Source organism: Gigantopelta aegis, chromosome 12, assembly GCF_016097555.1.
Source record: "Gigantopelta aegis isolate Gae_Host chromosome 12, Gae_host_genome, whole genome shotgun sequence".
Lineage (NCBI taxonomy): Eukaryota > Metazoa > Mollusca > Gastropoda > Neomphalida > Peltospiridae > Gigantopelta > Gigantopelta aegis.
Genome location: NC_054710.1, coordinates 45,593,259 through 45,612,202, shown reverse-complemented (window position 1 = coordinate 45,612,202; position 18,944 = coordinate 45,593,259). Strand labels below are relative to the sequence as shown.

At 39.2% G+C, this 18,944-nt stretch overlaps 1 protein-coding gene across 2 annotated transcripts in view; it reads right to left on the bottom strand.

The window, feature by feature from the left end:
• Nucleotides 1–5,021: 5,021 nt before the first annotated feature.
• LOC121386237 overlaps nucleotides 5,022–18,944 on the bottom strand; it is a 130,129-nt gene continuing 116,206 nt past the window's right edge. The window contains exons 5-8 of one of the 2 annotated variants that reach the window (XM_041517065.1): nucleotides 13,805–13,960; nucleotides 10,226–10,253; nucleotides 6,796–6,842; nucleotides 5,022–5,641 (exon numbers count right to left, since the gene is read on the bottom strand). In XM_041517065.1, the coding sequence (XP_041372999.1) occupies nucleotides 5,262–5,641; nucleotides 6,796–6,842; nucleotides 10,226–10,253; nucleotides 13,805–13,960 (611 nt within the window). In that variant the 3' untranslated portion in view covers nucleotides 5,022–5,261. The remainder of the gene's footprint in view (nucleotides 5,642–6,795; nucleotides 6,843–10,225; nucleotides 10,254–13,804; nucleotides 13,961–18,944) is intronic. The other variant, XM_041517066.1, reaches the window with a different exon arrangement.

The window sequence follows — 18,944 nt, the reverse complement described above, 5'->3', positions numbered from 1 at the left end:
ATGTATACTATAATCCTGACACTCGTTTCGTGAAATCAGTGTGACACAAGCTCGTATAATAATCTCTATGTAGTCCCTGTATGTGGCGAGATTGGCCCATCATTATATATATGTTATAAATGTGGCAATTCATCGGAAAATAAAATATATTTTTAAAAAATCAAAAAAATCTGTATGTTATGTGACCTTGTTGCGGACCATTTTGTCACACCTGCCGAACAATTTTGTCGCCATCAATACTTCACACGTTAGCATACAAAAATTATGAGGTGTATAATCATAATCTTTGTGTATTTATTAACTCGCCACACAGGATGAAATATTGCTTTCAAATGTTTTTGTGTGTGTGCTTGTTTGATTTTTGTGTTTTTTAAATATTATTTTTTATTGCAAATGACATGTGGAATGTAAGGGAATCTGCTTATAAAACGTGCCATTACTAATGATGCTTGATATAATATCATGTATGATTGGTTTATTTAAAATTTGCCACACCGGTCCTGGTTGCGTTATATCATGGGCCCGGCGACAAAATGGGCCGTAACAGACCTAGTAAAGGAGAATAGCTGTCCGAAAGCGAACACGACGCGTCGTAGATTCGAAACTTATCTGTATGATCTAATTTTGATGATTAACATTAATCATCGTCTAGAGGCCACGGCTACAGAATGTGCAGACATGCGGCCCTGATCAAAATAAAGTAAAATTTGTTTTATTTAACGACGCCACTAGAGCACATTGATTTTTTAAAATCTTATCATCGGCTATTGGATGTCAAATATATAGTCATTCTGACACTTTTTTTTTTTTTTAGAGGAAACCCGCTGTCGCCACATAGGCTACTCTTTTACGACAGGCAGCAAGGGATCTTTTATTTGCGCTTCCCACAGGCAGCATAGCACAAACCATGGCCTTTGTTGAACCAGTTATGGATCACTGGTCGGTTGAAGTGGTTTACACCTACCCACTGAGCCTTGCGGAGCACTCACTCAGAGTTTGGAGTCGGTATTCTGGATTCAAAATCCCACACCTCGACTGGGATCCGAACCCAGTACCTACCAGCCTGTAGACCGATGGCCTAACCACGACGCCCACCGAGGCCGGTACGGCCTTAATCATGTATTACGGTTTTGTTATTCAAATTTAGAATGTTCTGGGCTTTTTGCATGCTGTACAGCCTAGAGAACGGGACACAAACGTTTAACGACACCACTAGGGCACAAATCAACGTTTAATGACACCACTAGATCACAAATCAACGTTTAACGACACCACTAGAACACAAATCAACGTTTAATGACACCACTAGAGCACGAATCCACGTTTAACGACACCACTGGAGCACAAATCAACGTTTAACGACATCACTAGAGCAGAAATCAACGTTTAATGACACCACTAGAGCACAACTCAACGTTTAACGACACCACTAGAGCACAAATCCACGTTTAACGACACCACTGGAGCACAAATCAACGTTTAACGACATCACTAGAGCAGAAATCAACGTTTAATGACACCACTAGAGCACAAATCAACGTTTAATGACACCACTATAGCACAAATCAACGTTTAACGACACCACTAGAGCACAAATCAACGTTTAATGACACCACTAGAGCACAAATCAACGTTTAATAACACCACTAGAGCACAAATCAACGTTTAACGACACCACTAGAGCACAAATCAACCTTTAACGACATCACTAGAGCACAACTGAACATTTAACGACACCACTAGAACACAATTGAACGTTTAACGACACCACTAGAGCACACTGATTTGACAGTCTAAGCCTAGCATTATTCTAGGCTTAGACTGTTAACTGTCACGACGAAGTTAGCCAACTTGACGGTTGCGTTCTGATGTCCCCAACTGTCAACTTATGACGGATGTGCTCTGATTAACAAGTAATCGGTCGTAGACGTCGTATATCAAGAGAGTCGAGTTGTAAGAGCGCCCAGACTACCAACTGGGCAGTCGTAGTAATCGGTCGTAGACGTCGTATATAAAGAGAGTCGAGTTATATGAGCGCTCAAACTACCAACTGGACAGTCATAGAAATTGGTCGTAGACGTCGTATATGAAGAGAGTCGAGTTATAAGAGCGCTCAGACTACCAACTGGACAGTCGTAGTAATCGGTCGTAGACGTCGTATATGAAGAGAGTCGAGTTATAAGAGCGCTCAGACTACCAACTGGACAGTCGTAGAAATCGGTCGTAGACGTCGTATATGATGAGAGTCGACTTATAAGAGCGCTCAGACTACCAACTGGACAGTCGTAGTAATCGGTCGTAGACGTCGTATATGAAGAGAGTCGAGTTATAAGAGCGCTCAAACTACCAACTGGACAGTCGTAGAAATCGTGACAACAGAACATTGGCAAACTTTGTCCTGTCAGTTGGTAGTCCGAACCTAACATTACAGCCAGGTGATTTGGACTCCGGTCACATTTATATAAATAAGCAAACAAAACATGAAAAGAAAACACATGTGTATTGGTTATATGGTTTATTATGTGTAACGCACCAAATACAAATACTGAATATTTTAACTAGAACTAAACATTAAAGTATACAAGAGTATACACTAAATGCAGGGCTTCTAGAATGTCTTCAAAATCCACTAACCACGGTATCAGTGATTTAAAAAATGTGCCAGCCATGATTAAAAATCCACAAGCCCTGCTTTACTTGATACAATTTTACTAATAGTAATAATTGGATATGTTAGCTAACGAGATTAAAAACACCAATATTGGGGGCCGGGGTGGCGACAGCATATTCATATTTACAAAACAGACTTAAATGCAGCATTTGACAACTTGTTTATACTAGCCGTCGGGCAATAGTAGTTATTTACTAGCCAAACATTGAATATCATTAGCCATGGGAGTGGGGCTACCACAATCTAGAAGCCCTGCTAATTATACTGAAACAAGTATTATTATTATTGGCATTATCCATATAATTTTAATACTTAAATGTTATGTACAATTTTAAAAATTCCCAATAAAATAAGCTCTTGCGTATAAACGTATGAAGTTCAATATGCAATTAAGAATTGAAACTTTAAAATTAAGAGAACTGAGGTCAATTTCACAAACCATCGTAAGTTTACGTCTGTCACTAGCAGTTATACATGGGCATACATTTACAAGTGTTTGACGTCTATTTCACAAAACATTGTAAGTTTACGTCTGTCACTAGCAGTTATACATGGTCATACATTTACAAGTGTTTGGCATCTATTTCACAAAACATTGTAAGTTTACGTCTGCGACTAGCAGTTATACATGGTCATACATTTACAAGTGTTTGGCGTCTATTTCAGAAAACATTGTAAGTTTACGTCTGCGACTAGCAGGTATACATAGGTATACATTTACAAGTGTTTGGCATCTATTTCACGAAGGAAATTACATCAATAGAAAGAAATGGAACATATTAAGGACGAAATGAAATGAAATATGTGTACTTCTAACTGTATTTGTTGTACTATAAAAGTAATAAGAATTGTGGTTTAGTCGTAAATTTATGTTTACATGCAATACTAAGTTTACGATGTTTAGTGAAATTGGGCCCAGATTAAAGCAATAGAGATCTAATATATAAAAGCTGGTACAATGCAAGGGACAAAACAACATGTTAAAGATAAGAATGAACAACAATGGGTGAAACAGCAAAAGTTTAAATCCTGAACAACTAAGTAATGTTCATGCATTTATAATAAAATAAGCAAAAGCAAAAATTATAAAAAGTACCAACATAGCAATAAAATTGTTTAGATTTAAATGATGAAATAAGAATAAAAAGGAACCATAAACATGCATTTTCAGAAAGTCAGCATTTATAGGCGAAACATAATTATTCATTATTAATTCCATCCCTTACCCAAATAAGGAACACCACAAACCTGTACAAAAAGTAAACCCCCCCCCCCCCCCCCCACGCAAACCCCCCCCAAACCCCCCCCCCAAAAAAAACAACAACAACAAAACAACCCTAAATAACAACAAACGAAAAAAACAACAACAACCACTAACACAATAACTGTAAACAAAACACAGAAACCCTCCAAAAACACACGCAAATATAAACAATGAAATCAAAATAAATATTGGCAGCCATATTGGATTTTTCCATCTTGTAATAATGTCTTGGGATTAGGAATGGTCTCAATAGATTCCTTGTTCCTGAAAACCCAAGTAAAGACACACAAATTATCAATTTCGGTGTAACATGTGAAAAGTTACAAGGGAACAATGATGTGGCGGTCGTATTGGCAGCCATATTGGAGTTCGACATTATGTAATAATGTCTTGGGGTTAAAAATGGTTTAATTGGATTCCTTGACCCTGAAAACCTAGGTAAAGACACCAAAATTATCCATCTAGTTCAATTCCCTGTCAAGTTATACCTGATTTAATGATATGGTGGCCATCTTGGACGCTATCTTGAATTTAACCCCTTCTGCCCATGATCTGCGATGTCCACCCAAGGTTTTTTTTACTCTCCTAGGATCAAGAGTCAAAATGAGGGGACATACGATTGTACACAGGACTCCCCTCAGCCCACGGACTATGGTCATCACCTAGGATAAGCCAGTCGTATGTCTTGAAATTGTTAACAAACGTACATGTGTATACAAGTATGTGTTATCAAAATAACGATTGATGTTCTCACCAAGAGGTGTGTAAGAAAAAGACATATTTTTGAATAAATTAATTGTAAACATAATAGTGATATAATTAATCAAATAAACTTTGAATAAGAGGACGTGATATTTTGTGGAGTTTCTGTCTCCACAAAATATCACGTCTTCTTTTTCAAAATCCATTTGATTAATTATATCTAAACAACAAAGCAGTAAGTATTCAGGTGAACCATAGAAATTAAATGTATTTGAATGAATATGCTTGTTGAGGGCTACTTTAGTTAGTATGTAGTTATCTCTGGGATCTATGCACGTATTTTTGTTACCAATGACACAGTCATTGTCCTTAGTGAACATTATACTCATTGTTCTGTATCTTGTTTTATTACATGCTATTAGTATCTGGTTATTCCTTATCTCTTTGATATGCTTAACATCACCGGTTTCTTCTCTATGTGTGTCTTGTACGCACATCATTGAATACCCATGTGGTCGGGGAAAACCAATCTTTGTGATTCTTTCACAAACTGTCCAAGTGAACGAAGCCTGCCTATTCCGGTGTTTACACTGGTTCACGTTAGCTGATATTGTTATCAAGCGGTTACATCCTAGCTGGATTCCATGACATTGGCCTGACATCTTCCTCACGAAATAGCACCCACGATGGATTCCTTGTATTCCATCCGACATTTTCATCAAGAAATGGCACCTGAACCGAATTCCTCTCGTATTCAGCAACATTTGGGAGCCAAGATGGATTCCACAAACTTCGCCTGGCATCTTGACCATAAACTAGCGCCCGATAGCTTGGCTTCCGTCTGGTATCTCCACAAGGGATTGGCATCCTGGTCGGATTGGTGTCCTCGCCATCTGTTTGACATCTGACACGAGTTAGCCTGTCCAGAGACCGGTAGTCTGACCTCTGTCGTGATCCAAGGTGATCGTAGACGTGAGCTGGCTGGCTGATACCCACGGCTGGAGCTGAAACACGTGACAGTCAGTGTGAAGGTCACCAGAGAATACAACAATTGGTGTACACGGTTCCACAACTAGCAGAAAGGTGAAATGCACCGCTAATTAAGATTATGGAGAGCCATTTAAGATATAACTATATTCAGCAATAATATGAAATGTACTGCTAATTAAGATTATGGAGAGCCATTTAATATATAACTATATTCAGCAATAATATGAAATACACTGCTAATTAAGATTATGGAGAGCCATTTAAGATATTAAAATTTTCAGCAATAATATTTAATCCTTTTGAAATACTATCTTAAAAAATCACATGTTAAGGTGAGCTAAAATTAGTCTGAACTAGATTAAGGGAGAGTGATAGCTCCCCATAAAAGGCGAGGTCTGGAAATGTTTAAAACGACACACGGTTTTATTACTATAGTGGATGCTACTAGTGATCCAGTCTCTGTCTCTCTCTCTGTGTCTATCTCTCTCTGTATATCTGTCTGCATCTCTTTCTATCTTCCACCATCTCTCTCACCCTCCCTTCTTCCCTCTCTCTGTCTCTGCCTGCGTGTCTATATCTCTGTATGTGTTGTCTGTCTGTTTCTATTCCTCACCATCTCTCACCCTCCCTTCCTCTCTATCTCTTTTCCTGTGTGTCTATTATGTATGTCTGTCTATCTACCTCTCTTTCTATCTCCCCTTTGTTCCTCTCACCCCCCCCCCCCCCCCGTCTCTCTGTCTATCCACGTGCGTCTATTATGTATGTCTGTCTAGTTCACTACCTCTCTCCCTCCATCTCTCTCACTTTGTCTTTGTGCCTCCCTCCCTCCCTCCTCTCTCTCTCTCTCTCTCTCTCTCTCTCTCTCTCTCTCTCTCTCTCTCTCTCTCTCTCTCTCTCTCTCTCTCTCTCTCTCTTTCACGGTTAACCCCACATATCATATAATTTTTATGCTTTCATATATCATGTATATTAGAACTGTTGTAATATGCAAAAAAGAAGAAGAAGAAGAAAACATGCCATGTGTGAAGATAACCGATAGCCGTAGTATACAATGAGTTCAGATGTCGTGAAACACATCTTCCTATTCTTTCCCAGTTTTGTAGTGAGTGACTATAAAAAAATGTCTGCTAGTTCGTTTTGTTATGAAACATTCGTACAGTGGACTCACCCGGAAGATGGAGAGAATCTATCTCGTAGGGTTCGTTGTATTCGTGTCTGCAAATAGACAGAACACACCATAAAACATGCATTTAAATATTCCTCTGTCTCTCTCTCTCTCTGTCTCTCTCTCTGTCTCTCTGTCTCTCTGTCTGTCTCTCTCTCTCTCTCTCTCTCTCTCTCTCTCTCTCTCTCTCTCTCTCTCTCTCTCTCGCTCACACACACGCAGACACACACAAACATAAATATGTGCGCGAATACTTGTACATCACACCACCACACAAATGAACACACACACACGCACGCACACAGATACACATACGCGCGCGCACACACATACATACACATATAACACACACACACACACACACACACACACACACACACACACATAGAGATACACATACCATACACATAGACATACTTATATAAAAGCACACAAAAATACACACACCATACACATACACATTATATACACACAAAGATACACACACAATACACATATACATAAATATAAACACACACAAATACACGCACCATACACAGACATAAATACTAACACATAAAGATACTCGCACAAAACACATAGACATAATACTCTTAAAAAAGTAGGGGGATGTAGGAAATAACAGCCAGTTAAAGAACTATCGAGAGGTATCATTGTCTAGGAATATATGCATGATAATAATAAAGGAATTGGGAAGAAATGACAACCACCAGTTCATGTCATATCATCTTGAAACACAAACCACCAACCAGCACGGCGGGCAAACGGGACAACAATCGGTGGCAGTATGTTATCCCTGTAGCACTGACCAGTGACCGTCCATTGAACAATATGGAGTGGTGTTCAGTATGTTATCCCTGTAGTACTGACCAGTGACTCTCCCGTGAACAATATGGAGTGGTGTTCTGTATGTTATCCCTGTAGCACTGACCAGTGACCCTCCCTTGAACAATATGGAGTGGTGTTCAGTATGTTATCCCTATAGTTCTGACCAGTGACCCTCCCTTGAACAATATGGAGTGGTGTTCAGTATGTTATCCCTGTAGTACCGACCAGTGACCCTCCCTTGAACAATATGGAGTGGTGTTCTGTATGTTATCCCTGTAGTACCGACCAGTGACCCTCCCGTGAACAATATGGAGTGGTGCCAGTATGTTATCCCTGTAGTACTGACCAGTGACCCTCCCTTGAACAATACGGAGTGGTGTTATGTATGTTATCCCTGTAGTACTGACCAGTGACCCTCCCTTGAACAATATGGAGTGGTGTTCAGTATGTTATCCCTGTAGTACCGACCAGTGACCCTCCCGTGAACAATATAGAGTGGTGCCAGTATGTTATCCCTGTAGTACTGACCAGTGACCCTCCCTTGAACATACGGAGTGGTGTTATGTATGTTATCCCTGTAGTACTGACCAGTGACCCTCCCTTGAACATATGGAGTGGTCTCCAGTATGTTATCCCTGTAGTACTGACCAGTGACCCTCCCTTGAACAATATGGAGTGGTGTTCTGTGTGTTATCCCTGTAGTACTGACCAGTGACTCTCCCGTGAACAATATGGAGTGGTGTTCTGTATGTTATCCATGTAGTACTGACCAGTGACCCTCCCTTGAACAATATGGAGTGGTCTCCAGTATGTTATCCCTGTAGTACTGACCAGTGACCCTCCCTTGAACAATATGGAGTGGTGTTCTGTATGTTATCCCTGTAGTACTGACCAGTGACCCTCCCTTGAACAATATGGAGTGGTGTTCTGTATGTTATCCCTGTAGTACCGACCAGTGACCCTCCCGTGAACAATATAGAGTGGTGCCAGTATGTTATCCCTGTAGTACTGACCAGTGACCCTCCCTTGAACAATACGGAGTGGTGTTATGTATGTTATCCCTGTAGTACTGACCAGTGACCCTCCCTTGAACAATATGGAGTGGTCTCCAGTATGTTATCCCTGTAGTACTGACCAGTGACCCTCCCTTGAACAATATGGAGTGGTGTTCTGTATGTTATCCCTGTAGTACTGACCAGTGACTCTCCCGTGAACAATATGGAGTGGTGTTCTGTATGTTATCCATGTAGTACTGACCAGTGACCCTCCCTTGAACAATATGGAGTGGTCTCCAGTATGTTATCCCTGTAGTACTGACCAGTGACCCTCCCTTGAACAATATGGAGTGGTGTTCTGTATGTTATCCCTGTAGTACTGACCAGTGACTCTCCCGTGAACAATATGGAGTGGTGTTCTGTATGTTATCCATGTAGTACTGACCAGTGACCCTCCCGTGAACAATATGGAGTGGTGCCAGTATGTTATCCCTGTAGTACTGACCAGTGACTCTCCCGTGAACAATATGGAGTGGTGTTCTGTATGTTATCCATGTAGTACTGACCAGTGACTCTCCCGTGAACAATATGGAGTGGTGTTCTGTATGTTATCCATGTAGTACTGACCAGTGACTCTCCCGTGAACAATATGGAGTGGTATTCTGTATGTTATCCCTGTAGTACTGACCAATGACTCTTCCGTGAACAATATGGAGTGGTGTTCTGTCAGTCATAGTGATGTCACCCCACATCATAACTGAATCACCAAATCTGGACTCGTCAGAAAACATTACACAAATATCTACAATATCTACTCTGTGTACACCAGTGGCGCCTGTTTACCATGGGGCGATTCGTTAACGGTGGCACAACACGTGGTCGCCGAGCATGCAGCTGAGCTGCATGTAAATGATTTCTGATCGTCTGACCCATCACTCGGACCCCAGTAGTCTGGTGTAGCTGTGGAGCGATTTAAGTCGCTGTTTGGGCTCGATGTCGTAAGACCTAGGTTCTGATGATTCGATCCTGGACTCGTGTGATTGACCTGGAACGCCCTGAACGGGGTTGATCATCAACATTTTGGGTCTGCTGGTATCTGTTCCATAGTCTGCAGATCACAGACGGCGAAACACTGAACATATTGGCTACATCACGCTGCATTCTACCTGTTTGAAGCATGCCAATAGCCCTAAGGCGTTCTTCACGCCGTAGACGCCGGATCACTACTTCAAAGACAAAAGATGCATAACATCCAAATAATAAAGGTTAAATGATCATGAGATTCAGCCAAATTAACGGCAGTAATCACCTAAACAGATTTATCGACCGCTCTGTGAAGTTTCAAAATGCGAATGACTCCCTACCCACATTTTCTGCTGTGTTTGAGTGTTAGGTTGTGCAGTCATAAACGTTCTTTCCAAGACAGCCATTTTAGAAAGCTGATCTCTGTTTCAATCATTGGTAACGGTATTCGCATTTTAAATGCCCCTACTTTTTTGAAGAGTATATATACAACCGCGGACATAAACACAAACGTTTTACGGTGAATATGTGACGTGGAATTAATGATAAGACTTAAGCTCTGTTTCACTCATAAAGGGTTAACTTACCCCGAGTTGCTTTGGTCGGTATTAATTTCTGAAATAATAAACCATGTGAATTTGTTATACCTGTACAATCACACTGATATTAAAGCTGTAGAATCGTATTACTTATTTGACTTTTTATTTTAAAATGAAAACATTACATCATGAACTATAAAAGCCCATTAAAAAAAGTACGACCAAATAATGTAATGTTTTTTGTTGTTGTTGTTGTTGTTGTTTAACGACACCACTAGAGCACACTGACTTATTAATAATCGACTATTGGATGTCAAACATTTGGTAATTTAAACATATAGTCTCAGAGACAAACCCGCTACATTTTTTCGTTAGTAGCAAGGGATCTTTTATATGCACCATCCCACAGACAAGATAATACATACCACGGCCTTTGATGTACCAGTCGTGGTGCACAGGCTGAAACGAGAAATAGTCCAATGGGTCCACCGCCGGGGATAGACCCTACACTGACTTCTCATCAAGCGGACACTTTACCCATGTGTTACGTCCCGCCCTAATGTAATGCAATCCAGTTCTTCAGTGGACGGCAGATTGAGTTGAGTGCGCTCAGTTAGATCTAACATTCCGTAACGTTAAGAACATCTTCAGTGGACGGCAGATTGAGTTGAGTGCGCTCAGTTAGATCTAACATTCCGTAACGTTAAGGACATCTTCAGTGGACGGCAGATTGAGTTGAGTGCGCTCAGTTAGATCTAACATTCCGTAACGTTAAGAACATCTTCAGTGGACGCCAGATTGAGTTGAGTGCGCTCAGTTAGATCTAACATTCTGTAACGTTAAGCCGACAAGTTTGCCGTCTTAGTGGAACTCATATTTGTGACAGCTCTATCTAGCTGACGACAATCAACTTGCTCTTTATGTGGATTCACAGATTTCATAAGACTCGGTACGACGTGGACTCGGGTCATAAAGGACGGCATGAAAACACGTCACCAGATTAGTTCTGTCATGATTGTGTGTCGAGTCAAATTATTAGTTTGTGTCTATTGTCTATAGGTTTCAGACTATCATAAAGGACGGCATGCAAACACTTGCAATGATTGTGTGTGGAGTCAATTTATTAGTTTGTGTCTATTGTCTATAAGTTTCAGACTATCAACTGGCACGACGGAGTAGGCCAACTCTACGACGAGTGCGCTCAAATTAACAACTAATCGGTCGTAAGAGTTGTATACGACGAAAATCGAGTCGTAAGAGCGCCCAGAGTCGCAAATGGACAGTCAAACGAGTCTTGAGATCGAACAGCTGGCCAACTCCGTCGTGACAGTTGGTAGTCTGACCCTAGTATCAGAATGCACTGTCAGTGTACTCTTATGGTGCGTCACATTTTGGTGGAGTACAACTATCTCAAGGAAACAAGGGAAGATATATTTGGTAGGAGAAATGTGATTTGAGGGGGGGGGGGGGGCGCACAGGCCACATTTTTATATATATTTGTATAGAGTTTGGCAAAAACCTGGTACATATTTGTCCTCAAGTAGGAGGCACAGACGTTTGCCGCCCCCACCCCACCCCACCCCCACCCCACCCCACCCCCACCCCACACCACCGCTACGGGTTAGCAAACCTCAATGTCTATGTTCATAAGCAATTGACAATAAACATTCATGTCTTTTGAAGCATTCTGTAAAATTGATATACATGTATTTTAATTTGTACAGACATGGCGCACGATTAATTTGTTTTAAAAGTAGTCATCGTGGTCATGTGGCCTCAATAACTGAATAAATATTATAAACGGCAAAAGTTATTGTTCATAAACACAAAAAAGACCAAATATATGACTATAGGAACAAGACAGAAAGTTACAATCCAAAATGATATTTCTCTTATAATAAATTAAGAACGTCTGCAACACACTGATTGTGAAAAACTTTTAGGAATTAAAGTTGATAATAATTTAAAATAGACAAATCAGGTTAAACATGTGTGTTCCCTGATCTCTAAACGTCTGTATCTGTTATCAAAAATCATTAGGTATTTAAATTTAGATGCAAGAAAACTTTTCTACAATGGGTATATTTTACCACTCATCGATTACTGCTGTGTAATTTGGGGAAACTGTAATCAGGATGGATTAGAACGTTTACTAAAACTGCAAAAGAGAGCTGCAAGGATGATATTAGATGTAGATCCTATTACTCCATCTGCCCGACTATTTAAACAGTTAAAATGGATGACAATGGAAACACGAATCCACTATCACAAATGTTTACAAATTTATAAATGTCTATACAATGAAGCCCCAAACTATCTTTCAAACTTATTAATATATGTTGGAGAAAACAATCCCTACAACCTTCGAAATGTAGAGAATATAAATCTATTAATTCCAAAACCTAAAATGTCTTTATTTAAACATGCTTTCAGTTACTCTGGACCAGTACTTTGGAATAAATTGCCTAAAGCTATCCGATCATCGCCAAATACTGCTGTTTTTAAATATAGACTCAAGAAATATTTTCTAAAATAATATCATTTGTACATATGTTTATTGCCATATATGTATTTTCTATTTGTTCATAAATGTATGTATTGTAATTCTGTAATGTTTGTACCTGAGGGCCTCAGGGAAGATTAGCTTTTGGTAACTGTGTTACCCTCACTAAATAAAGAATTTATTATTATTATTATTATTATTATTGTGACATGGATTGTTTGTAGTAATACATTTGTGAATGGATCTATGGATGTAAACCAGATAAAATGTGCATGAAACAGCTCGAAGAAATGCAACCAAGCAGTTGTTGCAGCGATTGCATGCTTTGTGCAAGAAACATGGACTATTCGGAAGACATCCTGTCCAGTATTCACCATAAAAGGCCATACATTCAGTCGCAAATCATTGCCACTCTCTGCAGTCTTCACAAATCCAAACGCAGAAAAACACCATTTGTGAACTGTTTGACGCAATTTTGTCATGCCACGCCTCAGTGGAAATGACAGATGGCGCGTCATAGAGATGCTGGAATCTGGGACTTCGCAGTGTGACGTCGCACGTCAATTCAACGTCCACAGAAACACCATATGGCATTTATGGCAATGATATCAACAAAAGAATCAGGTCAGGGACCGTCCCCGTAGCGGCCGACCACCCGTGACAACCCCTCGCCAAGACAACACTGTAGGAGCTCCGGCTGATCCTTCCTCAGATCCGGAATGGCATTTCCAGGAACTTTCTCCAGCGTTTAGTGGCCTCAGTGAGACGGCGGTGCCAGGCCTGTATCAATGCACAAGGTGGACACACTCGTACTGACTGTGTGAACTTCGCTCTGGACGCCCTCTAGTGATGTGGCTCATTTGCATATGGCAGGTGCTCCCTTTTGATGAACTATTGCTTGTTTCCATACCTTCGGACATTTCTCTTTCCATGTTATAACGTTTCATACACGGCAGTAAAAACGTATAATCAATTATCTTTGTCTTTTGTGTGTCACAATAACTTTTGCCGTTTAGTAAATCCTGTCTTGTCTATAAAGTGATGGTTTTCTAATTATTCTTAAAGTAAACACTAGTTACGCCTCTTACACTATGAACCTGAGAAGGACTTTGAGATGTCAATACCTTTATTGTTACGTGAACGTCGATACACGACAACAACAATGGCGACGCAGAAGACGAAGACAAAAGTAGATGGAATGACCCAGTACATCGTGGATGATTCAGATATAGCCACGTCGTCGTAGTCCAAGGGTGTCTGTTTTTCTTCAGTATTTGTATCTAAAACTAAAAAAGTGTAATAATGATAAGACAATAAATAAATAGGATATAGCACAGAAGTTAAGCAACCCCACCCATCCCCCAACCCCCCAACCACTACAACAATAACTAAAATAACAACAAAATAATTGCTCATACACACAAACACACACACACAATTTACCAAACTGACATAGATATATTAGATGCATACATACACAGAGAGAACTACAAAGCATGAAATACACAGACACGCACAGACAAACACCCTTAGACAGACACCGACATACACACGCGCGCGCACACATACAGACAGACACACGCGCGCGCACACATACACGCACGCGCACACACAGGCACCCACATACATCTTCTCGTCTGAGAAGTAATGACTATCGAGACAAGCTTTAGGTATTTTTAGACGGCACTTCTCTGTTTAAACATCACAGACTTCTCTCTGTTACAACATTATCAAAATGTGTGTTGCAGGTTTGTATATTAACTTAACTTTGTGTTAATTTTTACGGGCTGAAACTAGGTACTGCGCCTTTAAAAATGGGGGAAAAAATAAGTTTGTAGAACCAAAAACAAATGTATTCTGTACCATAAAACAAAATGTAAAAAAGATATTTACTGGCCCTTAATTAATTTTGTTGAGTATACTGGTATTTAGCTGCCATGTTTTTATATATATTCGTCCGCTCCCCCCCCCCCCCCCCTTTAGCAGCACCTCGTATTCGCAATCCGTGGGAATTTTATTATTGATTATCGGTTAAAATCGGTTTGCACCAACCGATCTACTATCGATTACACAACCAGTTAGAATTGTATGAACATACAATTGATTTGAATTATAACAACCATGCACCTATTATGATGCGCTCCATCATATATACCCTACAAATGGCTAATTTTACCAATAATGACTAATATATATATATATATACATATATATATATATATATATATATATATATATATATATATATATATATATATATTACTAAACGAGCTTGCCTGTCATACCATTTTTATGAAATGAGTAATAGGTTTGGCATATGACGTGCGAAGGCGAGTCAAATACCATCACTGTTAACGAGTTTCATAAAAATGGCATGACAGGAAAGCTAGTTTAGTATTTTATTTATTACAAACCAACTGCAAACAAACGGCAACGCTGAAGTAAGCAGATGTCGAAACCTACTACATTTTATTTTTTCTGCGAATTGGACCAGCAAGTGATCTACGTCACCGTCTCGTCACGCCAATATTACACTAGTTAGATATCGAATGGTTGTCAGAGGCGGATTCAGAGGGGGAGGGAGGAGGGGGCAGGTGCCCGGGTCCCCCCTAAATTTTGCGATAGTTATAATTTTATTATATATTAATTTTCATTTTTTTACGATACCCCTCCAAACCTCCCCCAAAGTTCCCTTGGCATTCCATGAGATGGATTTTCTGGATCCGCCACTGATTGTTATGACATGAGCAATATATTACACTGGTGTGTAATTTACACACACACACACACACACACACACACACACACACACACACACACTCATATATGTGATAAACCACTGGACAAATACTGGGTTGAGACCAATATTCTGACTGAACTTACGACAAGCAAATGTGATGATTACCGACATATTACCTAACATATTTACATCAATTGCGTCATTAAAACTGGAAGAACTATTGCAGGTAATATCCGGATCATCTCATCGGTAGAACCCAATCAATCAAGTATCGATTAAAATCGATCATTGGAACATCACTAGCAGCACGGGCGGGACGTAGCCCAGTGGTACAGCGCTCGATTTATGTGCCGTCGGTCTGAGATCGATCCCCGTCTGTGGGCCCATAGGGCTATTTCTCGTTCCAGCCAGTGCACCAAGACTGGTATATCAAAGCCCGTGGTATGTGTTATCATGTCTGTTGGATGGTGCATATAAAAGCTCCCTTGCTACTAATGGAACAAATGTAGCGGATTCCCTCTATAGGTAGTACTAAGCCAAATAACTTCCGGCTGGGTCAAAGTTCGAGGTGCACCCAACTTTTGATAGAGAAGTGAACACCACAAGTCCTGTGATTGGTTATAAATGTGAGTGTGTTGGTTGTAAAAAAATAATAGTTTCATCTGGGTAAAAAAAATGTGCAATTTTATTTCATCTAGTACCAATGTGTCAAGTAGCCTTGTGCTTGAGACTATATATAAAAATTACCAAATGTTTGGCATCCAATGGCCGATGATTGATAAATCAATGTGCTCTAGTAGTGTCGTTAAACAAAACAAATCATCATCACTGGCAGCACCTCCCTCTTTCCTTACCTTGCTCCACCACCGACACCGTGAAGTCTACCACCAGAGCAGACCCTACGCCGTTGTGCACGTACACTCTGTAGGCGCCGCTGTGGCTGACATTCACGAGGGTGTATTCGCCCACTGATGTCGAGGTCGTTGATGTCGTGGGCGCGCTCGACGCAAGGCGGTGTTCTACGTTATTATGCAACTTCCTCCACTTGAATTTCGGCCGCGGATTGGCTATCGTAAACACACGTAGCGTTACGTTGTCCTTGACATGCGCCAGGAGGGTGCGTGCTTGATTGACATGTCGATGTTCCAGTCGCGGCGAACCTACGGAAGAAAATACAATTACGGTGACCTCCGCAAACAAACAAAACCCATGAAATAAAATAACATATAAATATAAATAATAAGAAGGAAATAAGTAGTAATAAAAAAGGAATACGAGGGGGAGGACGAAGAGAAAGAAGAAGAAGAAGACAGTTTCAGAATGACCATATGTTTGACGTCCAATAGCGGATGATAAGATAAAAAATCAATGTGCTCTAGTGGCATCGTTGAAGAAGAAGATGATGACAATGAAGAAGAAGATGATAATGATGATGAAGAAGAAGATGATGAAGAAGATGATGATGATCATGAAGAAGTATAAGAATATGATGATGATGATGAAGAAGAAGACGATAATGAAGAAAAAGAAGAAGATAATGATGATGAAGATGATGATGAAGATGATGATATAAAAAGAAGATGGTGATGAAGAAGAAGATAATGAAGAAGAAGAAGATGATGAAGAAGAAGATGATAAAGAAGATGATGATGATGAAGAAGAATAAGAATATGATGATGAAGAAGAAGAAAAAGACGATGATGAAGAAAAAGAAGAAGATAACGATGATGATGAAGATGATAATGATGATGAAGATGATGATAAAAAAGAAGATGATGATGAAGAAGAAGATAATGAAGAAGACGAAGATGATGATGAAGAAGAACATAATGAAGAAGAAGAAGATGATGAAGAAGATGATGATTTATGAAGACGATTAAGAATATGATGATGATGAAAAAGAAGAAGACGACGATGAAGAAAAAGAAGACGATAATGATGATGAAGATAATAATGATGATGAAGAAGAAGATAATGAAGAAGAAGATGATGATGAAGAAGAAGATAATGAAGAAGAAGATGATGATGAAGAAGAAGAAGATAATGAAGAAGAAGAAGAAGAAGATAATGATGTTGAAGATGATAATGATGATGAAGAAGATGATGATGATGAAGAAGATGATGATGATGAAGAAGAATAAGAATATGATGATGAAGAAGAAGAAGAAGACGATGGTGAAGAAAAAGAAGATAATGATGATAAAGATGATAATGATGATGAAGAAGATGATGGTAAAATAGAAGATGATGATGAAGAAGAAGATAATGAAGAAGAAGAAGATGATGATGAAGAAGAAGATAATGAAGAAGAAGATGATGAAGAAGATGATGATGATGAAGAAGAATAAGAATATGATGATGAAGAAGAAGAAGAAGAAGATAATGATGAGGAAGATGATAATGATGATGAGGAAGATGACGATAAAAAAGAAGATAATGATGAAGAAGAAGATAATGAAGAGGAAGAAGATGATGATGAAGAAGAAGATAATGAAGAAGAAGAAGATGATGATGATGAAGAAGAATATGATGATGATGAAGAAGAAGAAGACGATGATGAAGAAAAAGAAGAAGATAATGATGTTGAAGATGATAATGATGATGAAGAAGATGATGATAAAAAAGAAGAAGATGATGATGAGGAAGAAGATAATGAAGAAGAAGAACATGATGAAGATGATGATGATGAAGAAGAATAAGAATATGATGATGAAGAAGAAGAAGACGATGATGAAGAAAAAGAAGATGATGATGATGATGAAGATGATAATGATGATGAAGAAGATGATGATAAAAAAGAAGATGATGATGATGAAGAAGATAATGAAGAAGAAGATGATGAAGAAGAAGAAGATGATGATGAACAAGAAGAAGATGATGATGATGAACAAGAAGAAGATGATGATGAAGGAGTATAAGACGATGATGAAGAAAAAGAAGAAGATAATGATGATGAAGATGATAATAATGATGAAGAAGATGATGATAAAAAAGAAGATGATGACGAAGAAGAAAATAATGAAGACGAAGATGATGAAGATGATGATGATGAAGAAGATGATGATGAAGAAGAAGATGATGATAATGAAGAAGAAGATGATGATGAAGGAGTCGATGATGAAGAAGAAGAAGACGATGATGATGACGAAGAAAAAGATGATGAAGAAGAGTAAGAAGAAGATGGCGAAGAAGAAGACAATGATAATGAAGAAGATAATGCTGAAGAAGATGATGATGATGATATAGAAGAAGAAGAAGATGATGATGATGATTAAGAAGAAGATGGTGATGAAGATGATGATGAAGAAGAAGATAATGATGAAGAAGAAGATGATGATGAAGAAGCAGAAGATGATTATGAAGAAGAAGATGATGATGAAGAAGAAGATGATGTTGAAGAAAATAATGATGATGAAGACGAAGATGATGATGACGAAGAAGATGATGAAGAAGATGGAAATTAATAAGGGAAGATAATGATAATGAAGAAGATAAAGAAGAAGAAGATGATGAAGAAGAAGAAG